At 33.2% G+C, this 16,086-nt stretch overlaps 1 protein-coding gene across 7 annotated transcripts in view; it reads left to right on the top strand.

The window, feature by feature from the left end:
• The window catches only part of numb (NUMB endocytic adaptor protein), a 251,312-nt gene that overhangs the window by 215,912 nt on the left and 19,314 nt on the right, over positions 1 to 16,086 (top strand). For 6 of the 7 annotated variants that reach the window (XM_074133494.1, XM_074133486.1, XM_074133484.1 and 3 more), the window contains one exon: positions 13,554 to 13,718. In XM_074133494.1, coding sequence (XP_073989595.1) covers positions 13,584 to 13,718 — 135 coding nt within the window. In that variant the 5' untranslated portion in view covers positions 13,554 to 13,583. Of the gene's footprint in view, positions 1 to 10,415; positions 10,467 to 13,553; positions 13,719 to 16,086 lie in introns of those variants that run through there. The other variant, XM_074133487.1, reaches the window with a different exon arrangement.

Genomic DNA, 16,086 nt, shown 5'->3' with positions numbered 1-16,086 from the left:
CAGTTGACGCTAAACGACAAATGTATTTATATATAACTTACTGCTGTCCGATTTGGATTTATATAGTCTTGAAATGTGAGGCTAAGCCAAGCGTACCAACCTCTTTCAATTTCAAACAATTCAGTAAAAACAAAGTACTGTCCTGCACAACAGTTACTTTATCTCTTTATCTTAAAGAATTTTCACTTACTGTTCATAATTTTTCTGGTGACTGAATCATAGTTTCAATAGGATGAAAAATTAATGCCAGTTTCAGTCATTATAAACTTTATTTATTACACAGCACAGAAAATCATCACACTTTCGATTTCCCAAACACAAAGATACTTAAATCAGAAACCAACACACAAAAAAGGAAAGTGCTAGAAATGATATACATATCTAAGACAGAAAACAGTCTAAATTTCAAAACTGACACGAACAATTTAAACAATATATACGGCCAACATACTACAAAGTACTTGACAATGGGCAACACTGACTTCCTTACAACCAAACACAATCACACACAGACCGATCACATTCAGTCCATGAACAGACAAGACAGAGGACACACCAACCCTCTAATGATGTAAAACAGTATATTGTAAATTAGGTAAATATTTTTGTAAATTTCGTTACATTATACATATTCATTGTAATATAATTAATTGGTAATATTATTGTTAACACACTGTAATGTTCCACAGCCCTGAAGATGTCCCTTGTCCATAGGTCGAAAGCTCGGCATTATAAAGTTTATAATGACTGAAACTGGCATTAATTTTTCATCCTATTGAAGAAATTTCACATTAGTCTTAGCGCTGATTCCAATTCTTTCCTTAACCAGCTCTGATCATTAACATCTGCAATGCTAGCCTCGCCATTTATTTACTCGGCGGCAGAGTTTAATAATTTTTACTCATTGAAGAGCCACGGTTGACAGCCCGTCTCATTTTAACATGCCAGTCATGTTAGTTACTTCTAGGGGCGATTGCACCTGCAGTTTTTACTTTCAATAAAGATATTAAAACAAAACAAAAATGAGTTATTTTTCACGTTTATCATGCAATTTATAACTTGTTTAAAACTACCAGCATCAACGAAAGATGCTTGGAAAAAATGAGATATATTTGCACGGGCAAGCTTCTTAGTACACTGATGACGCTTACCTTCTTTAGCTAAGACATCCATTGCAATTATAAAAAGACTCTTAGCTCTATAAAGCGATTAAAAGGATAACCAATGCGGGCACAACTGGAGATACAAGCCTGGCAACTTGCAGCGAAGGGGTATTAAAAAAAAATAATAATAATTTTAGTCCACATAAGTCAAAAAAAGTATTAAAGTTATGCTATAACTTTCCTATTATAATGAGAAATTAGCCAGATGTACCTACAGACAAACCAAAAGAGAAGGAGTACTCTTTCCAGAGAAGACTTCCAGGGAAGTGAATTTGTTTGCAACAGTTGAAGAGGCATACGCTCTGGACCAGACTTTCTGGCCTAATCTAAGGCAGCTAGAAATTTGTACAAATCTGAGGCAAGCATCTTTCTTACATCGGACTCCGTCGACTCAAAAGATGATAGCAATTGCAAATTCTGCCGGGAAATTCGGTGGAAACGCTAATACATTTCCTGTCTGACTACAATGCAATTGTAGGAAAATTCAAGCCCCTTTAGGAAGTTACCAGCGCCTAGTGGAAGATTTACCCTTCTAGAAGTCCTCTCAGATCCTGGGATGTCTTGGAAAAGGTGCTGTAGGATTTCGCCGTCTTGTTACGCAGAGTTTTGAACGTCTAGTAATTTTTTTTAATACTTTATATCTGTTATTTAACTCCGTTTTAACTGACGCTATGTAACAAAAGACAGCTGTACTACTCGTTATTAGCCCCTACATGGACATATGGAATAGAACTATACGGGACAGCCAAAGACTCGAACCTTCATCGAATCCAATCCCTTCAATCCAAAATCCTTCGTACCCTAGTCAATGCTCCTTTCTACATCTCTAACCATACTATCCACAATGACCTTAAAAATTCCCTTCGTCTCTGTCCTCGCCAAATCCCGTTACATTAAATTCCATTCCCAACTGTCTTCTCACTTGGATCCTTTAGTCCAAGCCCTCTCACAAACCTCCACCCTACCAACTAATCATCCACGATGGTTGAGGCGTCGGTGGCCTCGCGAACATATGCGAATGTAGCGTCGGCTATCTAGTGTGACAGTCGTGATTCTCCATATTACGACTGCTATCGCTGGATGGCCGTCGTTCATGTTAGTCATGTCAATGTGTGCTTGTAGGCCTAGCCTATCAGCACACTCTATTATTGACCATCTGTTTTACTTATTGCATTGATTTCTGGGCAGTTGTAAAAATCTAAATAAAGGATTTCGCCTGGCACCCAGTAAAGTGCACAATAGATCTTGAAAGTTTGCAGTTCATTATTATATCCCGAAGAAGGTAAAAAATCTTAAAGGAAAAGTAAATTAAGGTGATAAAAATAATTCAGATTTAATGTACCCGCTCTTTCATGAAATACAGAACTGATTTTGTTTCAAACCAGTTTAGAGCTGACAATTTGAAATAAACTTGGCAGAAATACTCGAGTTGATTATAAGTAATTTTAATTCCATTACTTGTCCAGTAAAGGCTTTTATTCTTTCAATTGCTCTGGAACTTGGTTATTTCTACAAGCAAAATGAACCTATAATTCTGTAACCCTACCTCTTACGATAATGAAAATTCGCTTGAGGTTTCCCCATCCCACTTTAATTAACTAAAACACTCATAGTTCGCTTTCGAATATGTTATTATACAACAATTTTTTTTCCTCAAACAATATCAAATGTTATTTCCGGCAGGATTGTGACCGGAAATAGTAACAAAGGAATCTTGATTTATTTAGTACCATTCCTGCTGGAAGAATGTGGTAAAATCATCTCATTTTACAACCATCCCTGTTGTAATTAAAAGTAATGTACACCAGTCTAGAGATTTTATTGTTTTCTTTTTTTATTGCATTTCTTAGTTACCATTACAGAAGAGAGAGACACGTTAATTTAATTTGAAGGTTTTATTACGACTGAATCCTCAGCCATTACAGTTACCTGATCATAATTCCAGGTTATATGATCCGCCAAGCTGGAAATCATTAGTTATAACTTTTATTCGATGATTTTCTTCTGGCTTGGGAGTACTTCTAAGCTTGGTTAGAGAAAATTAAAAATTTATTAATACTTGTAAGTTCAAGTAAATCTCATCAAACTTGCAGAATTTTATACACTAAATTGAGATCATCAACTTGGTAATTAAAATGAAATAAATTGTGAGCGCTGAAAGAGGCATAAAAGAAAATTAAATGTTTTTGTTATAATTACTTAGATATTTAGATAAATTGTACATAAATATACATGAAATTGTGCGCGCTGAAAGAGGCATAAAAGAGAATAAAATGTTTTTGTTATAATTACTTAGATATTTAGATAAATTGTACATAAATATACATGTAAATTGTGCGCGCTGAAAGAGGCATAAAAGAGAATAAAATGTTTTTGTTATAATTACTTAGATATTTAGATAGATTATACATAAATATACATGTAAATTGTGCGCGCTGAAAGAGGCATAAAAGAGAATAAAATGTTTTTGTTATAATTACTTAGATATTTAGATAGATTATACATAAATATACATGTAAATTGTGCGCGCTGAAAGAGGCATAAAAGAGAATAAAATGTTTTTGTTATAATTACTTAGATACGTATTTAGATAAATTATACATAAATATACATGTAAATTGTGCGCGCTGAAAGAGGCATAAAAGGGAATAAAATGTTATAATTATATACTTAGATATTTAGATTTTGTACATAAAATGTACCTGTTTATTTTACACCTGGGCGTTGTGATGTATTCCTTTGATGATTCTTTGAAAGATTAGCGAGTCGATTTTTAATTTAAGTAAATATTTGCACTTGTTTCTCTGATGTTAGTTAAAGCATGCCTGAAGCATACCTATGCCTGAACTGATAAAATTTAAGTTTAAATCGTCGTTGAGTGGGTTAGCTGTTACAGATCGTCTAAAATGTTTAGGTCGTCTTTTATTAGGATAATTCTTTCTCGAGGATTCACTCATTACTCGCTAACCACGGTAATCTTGATGTACTCGTAATTGATTTTTTTAAGATCTATAGTTAGTTATATTATTTATTAGTTATTTTGCTGTTTACTGGCCACCAATCTAGAGTTAATAGGCGTAAGTATAGATAATGTAGGGTAGAGTAGTTTAGGGCATTGTGGTTTTTAGTGGGGTCCTTCATAAGGGGTAGAGCGTGACACCGGCCTAGATAAGCATGTCTTAATTGTAATGCTATGTAGGGAGTCCATGTTAGTCTAGTTTCGTGCGAGTTCACCGTGTTATTTTAGGATTTTGTGAACGTCCTTCCACATTTTTATTGACCATTTTTAAAGTTCTAGATCAGGCATGTGCAACGTCCGCCTCGTGTACTGATTTTATACGACTCTCGACGACTTTTCCAAACGATCATTGAATCTGGCCCGCCAACCCTAAGGTAATGTCCGGTAAAGAACATTTTGATGGAGAAATAGGTATTTAAATCCATTAGAAATAAAACTTTTAATTTGCTTTTAACTTTTTTTCTAATATTTGTTTAAATTAAAAATTAACTCGCTAATCTTTCAAAGAATCATCACCAGCAAAGAATTACTGCAAGGTAGATGCAAGTTGCGTACCTCATTAGAATTATCTAAACATGTGCCTGCATTGATGGATCTAAAAATGTTAGCAAATGGAATATTTGTCCACCTAAACTCTACTTCTTTGGGAAACAACTAAGTGATGGTGGCGTAAGATGTTTTTGAACACACAATGGCGGAATTTATGTGATGATATAGAGAAAGAAAACAGTACCCATGTCAGAGATACGACAGATAAATACAAGAACAAGTATCCAGGCTAACCTTACAGACCAAAGACCTCAATCGACACAAGAAATAGAGACGAGCTGAACACCTTGCAAGACGAAGATTCCAAACGATAAGTATTCTGCAACTTCTAAAGTATTCTCTCTTACATGGTGCAGGAAAAATTAACGATAAATAAGTAATAGCCAGAACGACTACTGGCCACTGAAAAGAACTTGAAGTCAGCGGCAAGAAAGTAAGATCAGAACATGTTTACGATCTATGAAACCTATTTCCTATTATTCGATCTAACTAGATACGAAATTGAACTGATTCTAGGGAAGTAACAGAGGCAGATTTGTACTTAATTTGATTAAGACCATTTGTGAATATGTAAATCAGAATTACCATTAGTCCTGTTGTCCCAGAAAGCCACCTCAGGTTTACCAACCTATATTTTAATTTACAATAAGTTGTTGGAATGTCACCACTGAGTAACTTCTCCACTCTAAGTACATATTTTGTGGACATTATAATTATTCTTGTTGCTTATAACGCAATAAATGCGTTGATGGTTTCTAAATTTGAATATATATTTATTTTACCGACAATTTTGGGAAAACATTATTTAAATAAAACATATTTTGAATAAATTTTACCCAAAATAAGTTTTCTAAAACTATGTACCAACTGAAACATTGGCCCTTACAGTGAAGAACTGATTCCCTAAACGAGTTTAAAGATTGAATGAGGCCGGTGAATAAGCAGGTCGGTTTGTGTTAATAGTGAGTAATCGATTGGAGGATAAGATTGATTAGAGAAGGTTAAAGTTGCGTTAGAATAGATTGCAATCAATTTTCTCCTAATTCTCACTGTCTAAAATGAAAAAGAATCCATCTAACGAGCTTCCATTAAGCTTAGAAATCAGAAGCTCAATACTAACTTGCAAACTTTCCGCCATGTTTAGTTACACACGAGCTTTTTAGTACAATTTTAAAGAATGAGGCACTTATTAACATTTTTTCTAACATAAAATAGTTGCTACAACGGATCTTTAATTCATCTCACAAATCCACACTCAGAACAACTTACAAACAAGATCAAACCAACTGGCTAATGGCGTCTAGTTTACATTTGTAAACTAGTATGCAACGAAAAAAATAGTTCCCTCAGTAGCTTGGATCATCATTGTATATATACAATGTTTTTATTTTTTATTTTTTGTTTTTTTATGTACGATGACCTCATCACTATTTCCGTTGCATTAGAAGTTAGGGCACATGTAACATTTACTGAATCATACCATAATAGTGTACTAACATAAATATACGAATCAATTTATAGCGTTTTCTAATAGCAGTTCATCTCAAGCTTTTTGTTTTTTGTCAGTGGATGTTCCCCCTCTACAAATGGTTCAAGGAACATATTCCTGCAAATTTCGATTTTCTGATTTAACCAAAAATAACCGTTTCGAGTTGCTCTTTGTCAAAAAAAAAAATGTTATTTAAAAAAAATTGATCTGCGTGTGTGTCTTGGTTTTTTGTACCACCAATTAAATAAGTTTTTTGCTCAAAAACGATCAGCCAAATACTGAATCTGGTATTAAAACTACATCTTTACTAAATCGATTTTTGTGTCGATTTGTATATTTTTTTCTTGCTTTTTTTGTATTAATTAATACATTTTGTCATGAAAGTTCGTTTTTAAGTTACTTTTGCGGTTGTGAGTTGTTTAAATTCTCTTTTTAAAGTGTCATTGCCTATGTAAATGTACTATGAATCTATTGCTAATAAAACATTATCTTGGCGCCATGATAGCTGGACCCCAATGATGATATGATATATATTGTGGGATTGGGTTCGATTTCCTGTCTTGGCAATGCATTTTATTTAATAATATAAAAAAGAAATTTATAATAAAGTATTTTATCTAAATCTGTAAACAGACATAAAACCTTCTTGAAATTATTGGCTTTACTTTTTAAATTATTCAGGTTTGAAATATTGAATTGGACATTCCGACTCTACAGAAAATGATTATTCATATTTTTTAAGAAATTTGTATTTAATTATTCTTTAATATTTTTTTTTAAATGATTTTCGTAATCTTATAATAGTTATCTATATAATGCTGTATTTGTCTTTTTATTATTTCATCATTTCATGAACCTTTAAGGACTTGGGCACACAGAACGCGGTCGTCGCGGCGGTCTGCGTTATGGGGACGTCACACAGGACGCGATTCTTTTGTTAGAGCGGTCCAGTTTGGTAGCTTTCTTCTTGAGAAGTAGTAGTGCATTTTCTTGTTCTTGGTTTTAATTTGTATATATTGAGTGTGAGCTCGGACGAAGAACAACTACTTCTGCTATTAGCTTTGCAAAGTAAAAAGAAGAAAAGACAAAGTTGGGTGCATAAGAAGAGAGAACAATTAGGGGAATACCACCGCTTATGTTTCGAACTGGAGTCACATGAAGATAGGTTCTTCTAGTATTTTCGTATGTCGCGAGAATGAAATAAAAAATGAGTAATAAAGTTTCTTAACATTGGAATCTTTATTTCGTATTACCAGGTGGCAAGGAGGTCACGTTGAAATCTGTAATTTTGTACTACCAGATCGCTTGTCATCGCGACAAAGACTAGCCAGCGGCGATAGACCTCTTACTGTTTGACAGAGTTGATGCAACAATTAGACCGCCTGACCGCCTCGGTCGGAGATGGTTGCCCGCCGCGATAGACCGCTTTCTGTGTGCCCAAGCCTTTTATTATTCCGATTTGGTTTTATATTGTTTTATATTTTTAATGTCTTATTTATAACATAGATTATTGTATTTTGCACTTTTCTTAGTGCAGTATAAATATACTGATTTGCGTACGTTTATTAAGTGCTTTAACTCATTCTTCAATCCAGTTCTATCAAAAAGCGATTAGTATGCAACAAAAAATCCATCACAGGGGTAAAAAAGGTAAAGTAATGCCTAAATTTTCAGGCAAGCTTTACATCCAACTAACCGAATAGGTATCGTGGTCGAAAGTGACTAGCAAACATACTTTACTAATAAATTCTCATATTAACCATTAAATAAAATCCAAGATCTAGACCGAGAATCGAACCCAGTTGATTAAATTGCTCTCGGTTGATTTTAGTTTTGATTTTAATAGGAGAAAACATGTCTTTTGAAAGATTGTTGTGAAGAAAAAGTAACAAAATGTGGACCCCCGCCAATGTAAAATTATTTAATGAGAAATATAGAATACGTATTCACAGTGAAGGGTTAAGTACAGATATGATCTAGTGCTTACACTTGAACTTTATCAGCTTTAGATCAGTTTGAAGTATTCTTAAGACAGCTGCATTCAGTGCCTTGAGTCTTTGTACGTAAAGTCAAAATTTATCCATCCATTTTGTTTTTTTACCTCTATAACTGTTTTCCTTTCTGTTATTATTCCGTCTTTTTTAAAATGTTATTGTTTGTAACAAGCTCATTGCTATTCATACAGCAAATATAACTTCAAAATAACCTTCACGGGAGCACTTGTATTGAACAACATAAATGTAGAAATTATTCCCCCTGGAGTGTAATGAAACAAAGTGGAACTAAAAATTTCTAGAATTATTAATAACCATTAATGGCTGTGTTGTTTTAAACAAATAGATTGATAATTTATTGAAGGAAACCAATTAGAAAAAACTGTAGAACCAATTTAAATATTTTACTGCTTTTCCGTTATTTCAAACGTTGAATTTGGTTTGTTACACCTAGGGTTATTTTTTTTAAAATTTTTTTTGTTATTTACAATCTGCATAATATACTATACAATAAGTAAATAGGGAGATTGAAGTATAGAGGCGTGAAAGGCAGGAGGAAAGAAACTGCCTGGCGGTAGCACTTTCTACAGGATATTAACTTTAGGCCTTCAGACTGCGAGGAAGTCGCAGGGCCACTGGCGATTCAGTCGGCGAGGAGGATTGTCAGGAATGTCAGAGGAGGCGAGATACTGTACTAGAGGATTGGAGCAAGTGGAGAGAGCAGTATGGAATTTTTGATATTTAGTCTTGGCGAGTTGGTGTGAAGAGTGAGGTGAGTCACCGTAGAAAGGAGCGTCAGCTAACTGTCGGAGGAGTTTTGGTTGAAATGTTTGTACTGTCCGTATGTTTGTAGGTTTGGCTGAACCCCACAGCTCTAGTCCGTAAGTCCACATAGGTTTGAGGATAGTGATGTATATTAAGAGTTTGAGTTCTATGGGTAATTTGGAGCGTCGTCCAAGTAGTCTGTAAAGCAGTTTAGCACGTTTTGTGATTGCTAGTCTTTTAAGTCTAGTGTTTGGGTTCCACGTGAGTCGTTTTGTCTATGCAGAGCCCAAGGTAGCGCACCAGATCTGTGTACAAGGAAGAGTATTGCTGTTGAAGAGGACAGGTGGACAGGAGCCCCGCCGGAGAGTAAACGTGGCATGTTGGCATTTCTGTGGGTTCATTTTAATACGCCACTTCTTTGCCCAGGATTCTATTTTATGTAAGGTGTGTCTGTAATTTGTATGAAGCTGATGAAGGATGTGAACTTGTGGCTAGTATGGCTGTGTCCTCTGCATATGTACAGAGTAGTGTAGAGGGTTGTACAGGTATGTCTGATGTGTCTAGGGTTATTTAATTTTATAATTCTTTACAGTTTTCAACCGGTAGTATTATTTGTTTTTGCCACTTTTAAATCTGACGAGCTATTTAAAGAACTTAATTTTTACCCGTTGGATTTTTCATTTCCAATATATCAACTTCACAGATAGTTTCATTTGTAACTTTGTCCGTGTAGTATAAAGCGTTTTGTAGGTGCTGATTGGATTCAAAATGCCGAAACTATTCGGTAGATAATACTAATTATCTTTGATTTCATTCGTTGCAACCAGCATGTTTCTGGTCTTGCATTCATTGACTGGGTTTGGACTTTCATCTATTTGGACTGATTGCAGTGAACTGGACGGTAACATAAATGAAGTTAAAATCTCCGTACTGAATCGATTATTTTACCTCTGATGATACTTGTTTCAATAGATATGCTTTGCATAACATTGTTGAATTATTAGCATTTTTAGTGTTAGATTAGCTCATAGCTTTCTTTTTTCGTTTAAACTGTTTTCCTTTTATACAATATGAATTTTTCTATTGTTTAATAACTCATCTTAATGAGAAACAGAATTATTCGACAGTTTTGAGGGACAAAGATGGAAATTTTTATTAAATAAAAGAATGTATAATGCATTGTTGATTATAGCCTAAAAGTAGAATGGATGAATGCACCATGAAACAACAATGAAAATGGAAAGAAAGATCTCAAGACAATCCAATATATTAAAATTACAGCTCCCTTGAGTACTATTGCGTATCTCCATAGGCTGATAAAAAATGTAATGGACTTAGCCTCACAGAGTTTTTATCGTGCAGCATTGTGTTTTCAAATAGATAATGTGGTTTCTTTCATTTTCTATTTTGTTGCTAGGCAACGGTGAAAATATTATGATTAAAGAGGAAATTCAGTTTGGGAAATAAAATTGAACTCACCAAAAAAAGTGAGTACGACTTCACTCAACATTTCAATTATTTACAATCATGTTTATGCAGTTGTTAATTTTTCAATAAATAAATTAAAAATAAATACAATCGTAATTCATGTTATTAAAGTGGCATTATTTTATTTCGGATTCACCGTTATTTGGTAAAAAAGAACTCCAAAGAATTTTATATAAAATAATTGTTGCAAAAAATTTATAGAAAAATTAATTATATGTGAATTTTATTGCTAAATAATTTGCGCAAAACTGGGCGGCATTATTTTTCACTACTAAAACAGATAAATGCTTTCAACCTAACCTGATCTTTATAACAGCAAAGTTTTCTCATATGTTCTAAAATCCCACTGAGATTCTAATAAAAATGTTTTCATTTTAAGGGATATCTAACCATGTTACATACGTGCACCTTAGTTCTTATGCTTTCCCCATAGTTTTCCCCTTCTTTTTATAATAATAATAATAATAATGTTTTATTTTTCTTTGACTGCTGCGGAAAGAAATATTGTATCAGACCGCGCTTCACATGTTAAATGTTTACCATAAACGCAATATGTTTTGGTTTCAACAAATAAAAGAAAGAAGGAAAATCTGTCTAAACTAGGTTTGTAGAAAAATCCACGGTGATTTCTCAATGTGCACTCTGTTGGATAAAATATTCGCTTGAGATAAAAGAATTTGTTCCAGTGTTTCTTTCAAGTGAGGTTATAGGTTCTTTTGAAAGAATTGTTAATTAACTTAAGTTTTTATTTAAAGAGTAGAGTTCTGCAGGATTATCAAGACAAGCTTACCAAGGTCATGAAAGGGATAACCTGAAGGTGAAAGGATGGTTAATACCCAGCAAACATTACGTTTTACGGGTGGTAATAACCATCTTTTCCTCTTAGAAAAACTTCTTTGCTCTCGGCTTCCTTACGCCATCTCCTTCGCCTTTCTACCAATTTTCTTTGCAAAAGTATATGAAGAAAATGAAATTAGCTGCAACTCAATGGCTATTACTAATCTACATTAGAGTGAAGATATGATCCTGAATTAGTCTACCAAAGGGGCCAGCAACCGCGACTCTTATATTTAAAAGAGTAGTATGAAATAAGAATTTCCAAATTGTGTGACACTTCAGTCTGTCCAAAATAAGTTGTATATTTTAATTTTATTGAAACAAATGAAAATTTCTTTTATTCAAGTAAAGATATATTTTCAAAAAGAATTTTAAATGTGATAGGTTTGAAATTGAATAGAATTGTATTAAAATACAGTACGTAATTATACAGGGTGTTCATTTTAAGACGGCTCAAATGCATTTCATGCTTAAACGGTTAATCTGAGCAAAAAATGGTAGAGAAAAAATTTGTTGCCCGTCACCTCTAGTTTCAGAATATGTGTCTTGATTTTAGATTCCTGCCCGCATACGCGGCTGGCGCGCGACCAAAAGTGAGGGTTTGCAGTTGACCCCCATTTTCATATAAACAGTTTTAAAGAGTATAAAAAGTTATGAAAGAAACCGGAAACTGCAATTCGATATCTTTAAAATTAAAGGTGCTAGGGTATTTCAAAATCTGGTTCTTATTAATCATATTTCAATTTTTTAACTTGTTATCAAAGAGAAAGAAGAGCACGCGATAGGTCATTTTTATGTATTTTTTTCATCTCCTTTCTACTAAAAATATTGCCAAGGCAGAAGAGCTAGTATTTTTCTTAATATCGGGAAATAAGTCGTTTTCCGAGTGATTTTTCTAAGAAAAATCAAATGTTAAGAGCTTTAGATGTTCTCAAGCATACACAAAATGGCTAAAAATTAATTTTACATCTGTTACAAACAAGAAGGTTTAATAATTATTTGGTAATTTTGGGAGAGTTGCGTTTAATTACCAAACAAATTGGAAACCTCCTGCCACATATTTAAGTGATCAATATTTTTCATGTAACGGATCAAACTTATTCCTTAATTTATCAAATAATGCACTTTATGCAACTTGTGCAGCATGTACTGTGCCTTCAAAGGTGCCTCCTCTGACTCGCGAGCTAGGTTAGCCAGGAGGTTATCAAATGCTCTCTGTATGTGAGGAGGCATAATTATTTAAGGAGAAATGGCTCTCTACTTAAAATAGGTTGCTGACCCTTTATTTAGTTCTAAAATTAAAAATAAATATTCAGTACTGAGAAAGAGGTTTCCTTCAGCCTTCTAAATACTACCTACGAGAAATTAATATTAAAAAGACTTAAAACTGCAATACGATTCCCGACAACACAACTTCGAAGCAGTTTTAGCCAACTAGTCTAAACTGAACTTCTACATAAACGATTTATTCCTCACAATTCAAATTCTTTTCACTAAAAATAGTATTGCATTCATCCACAATAACGGAAAGGCTTTCTGTATTCTTTTTTACAAAAATATTCAGCAAACTAGATATCAATAAATTGCACTGCAATTTTACTACTATGCAGAAAATGATTTTCGTAAATGCAATTTGAAATTCCATACATACATTCCGCTTATTAAAAAAAAGATTGAAATCGACCATTTCGCGTCAATTAAATGTAACATTTGTTTAGTGTAGGCTACACGTCGACTTATTTTTACTAACTCTGTGTCAGGTTAGTACATTGTAAAGGTTACTATATTTGTTAGAAGAATGTGAAGATGGTTTCTTTGTTGACAAAGTTTCAAACAATCCCACAAAACAAAAAAAGACAAAACTTTAATTAACTTTTTAATGGGATCAGTTGATGAGAAAATTGTTGGAGGACCCCACAATGGATTCATTAAGACCTACCACCCCCTAGGCTCCATCTGGTGCTAGAGACTAGTTCATGTTCCTCTATGGCCGATAATGCAGATACTGCCTGAAGCTTATAGGCCTTAATGTATTCTACTAATTGAGTTTACCAATATCGGGCCCATTAAAGCGCTTTATAACAACAATATTGTCAACAAATCTCATTGGGCTGCTTAAAATGTCTTTTGTTGTAAACAATTTGCGTATTTATTAAACCACGCTTTATTTTTTTTTTAGCTTAAAATACTTTATTTAAAAAATAATTATTACTTTGAACTAATTTTAATTTTTTTTTTCTTTTTTCAAGGGTGAACGCAGGGGATCGCCTAATAAAAGAATGGATCGTTTAAGAAGAAGTTTTAGAGATTCATTTCGAAGGCGGAAAGAACATATACCAGAGAGTTCTAAACCTCATTTGTGGCAGGCGGACGAAGCTGCAGTTAGAGGTGGGACTTGTACCTTTCAAGTCAAGGTAAATTTTTATTTTTAGATTTTTTTTTATTCAACTCTGTTTAAATATCTCCTTAACAAAAACTTACAGTTTAAAAAGTTAAGTATAAGGGTTGATTAAACGCCAAAAGGTACACAAATCAGCAAGTACCCAACATTTCATTCAAGCTTAGTTGATATAATTTAAGTAATTTTGCTGCATTAACTTTTCCTTCACATTTTTTAGAATTTATTAGATGTCACAGACCCTTATGCTGGCCAGTTCGTTCATAATATTATTTGGTTATAATTATGATAAAATGTATATTATATCTTCGTTTTTAAATAGGTACTTTATTTTAACTCTATTCCAAATAATTATTATTCTTCTGATTTATCTTTAATATGCCCTTTATTCTGAAGTTGTCACATCTTATACATGCATGTTAAAGTAGAAAAAGACAAAGTTAGAGTCGGCTACTGTTTAAATTTGAATCACGGAGGATTTAAAACAATATTTCAGACTTGAATTCGTCTAACCGAAATATTCGTGAGCACAAATAACACACAGTTAATAACAAGTAGATTATTCAACAATTATTCATTTCTCAATTGTAATTTAATTTTACTTACAGTAAAATACTGGAATAATTATCTGTCCTAAAAGTATGCAATACTTATTTATTTTATATTACATAACATATTATAACATTGTGAGAAGAACAGCTACATTGAGAGTGTGATTGAAGAAAACTATATTATTTTCTATAAAGCCAGATAATTATTACCTATTATTATAAACGTTTGACTACTACATAAAGTAACAATTACTTTAATCGAAGAATGAACTTAAACAGACGATTTTTATTAAAAATAAAATAATGGAAATCATTGATGTATGTTGGTGTAAGCATTTTTTTAAAAAAGTTTTTAAATTTTGTAGCCTCGTAATTTTTTTTATTTTTTATAACGTTTTCTTTTTAACCTGTAATTAATAGTTTGATTATTATAGATTAATAGATATTACAGTCAATCTACAGTGCTACTTCAACAAATTTTTTGTAGATGAAAATGGCCAGCATAAGGTTCTGTGACATCTAATAAATTCTAAAAAATGTGAAGGAAAAGTTAATGCAGCAAAATTACTTAAATTATATCAACTAAGCTTGAATGAAATGTTGGGTACTTGCTGATTTGTGTACCTTTTGGCGTTTAATCAACCCTTATACTTAACTTTTTAAACTGTAAGTTTTTGTTAAGGAGATTTTTGTACCTTTTGGATAGATTTTCATTTTTGTCTATTTTGCTAAGTTACATATCTGCTTTACTGTTTTTTTTAAATTTGGAATAAGCAATTCTAACATTATAACCTGATAAGGTGTTAAGTAGGAACCGTAACTACCACTGGAGAGATCTTTTTAAAGAATGATTATAGTTGCGGTCCCCAAACCATCCTCAATAACAATTTTTTTGAGAAAGCCTTTTTATATAAAATAGGAAGGTATTTGTACGTAAAAAGCAAATTTAAACTGCGATTTCAGACCTTCCTTTTAAGAGGAGTAAGAAAAATAAACGGGCGATTACAGTACTTCTCCCTAAAAGGCAAAGAGGCAAAGATTTTGAATCGAACGACAATTCATTAATGTAAATAGGTTCACCCAATGATAATTTTAACGATTTCAGTACTTCCTCTTAGTAGGTGTAAGAGCATGATGGCACTTCACAGCCATGTAGAGGAGCTTTAATCACTTCTTCGTGCTAAATTTTATCAAAATCGGACAAAGCGTTATAGAAATATTGGTAATAATAGTTTTAGAAACGGCCTTACTTGGGTGGGGCAAACTCCCCTCCATATGAGGCGTAGCGACGAGACTTTTAAAGTGCAAATCTGTACAAAATTTCGATTCGAATGACACTTCATTCATGAAAATCAGTTCACTTGTCGATAATTTGAAACGATTGCTATACTTCCCCTTAACTAGTGTAAGAGCAGATCGCCGCTTTAATGTTACGTAGGGGAGCCCTAACTCTATCATCCTACCAAATTTTATCAAAATCGGGCTATGATTTACAGAGTAATTAGTAATAATAATTTTGAAGGGGGCCTTACATTAAGGGGGCTAACTCCTCTCTAATTCGGTGTACAGCGTCGAGACCCCCAAAAGGCACATCTACATAAAATTCCGAATTGAATGTCACCTCATTCATGAAAATCGGTTCTCGCGTTTAGGCGCTACGTAGTTTACAAAAAAGGTAACAACAACAACAAGAAGAAGAAGAAGAAGAACAACAACAATTTCTGAAAATGCCGTTTTTGCTCATTTTCGGCAACTTTTTTCTCAAAATCTATTAGGTCTGGGGGGTTGCAAAAAAATTACAGTTATAAAGGAGGGTTTGCCCTATATTTTAAA

This window comes from Rhodnius prolixus, unplaced genomic scaffold (assembly GCF_049639745.1).
Source record: "Rhodnius prolixus isolate KJV_2025 unplaced genomic scaffold, Rpr scaffold_10, whole genome shotgun sequence".
Classification (NCBI taxonomy): domain Eukaryota; kingdom Metazoa; phylum Arthropoda; class Insecta; order Hemiptera; family Reduviidae; genus Rhodnius; species Rhodnius prolixus.
Note: the sequence above shows the minus strand (reverse complement) of the source record. Positions and strands in the feature narration are given on the sequence as shown.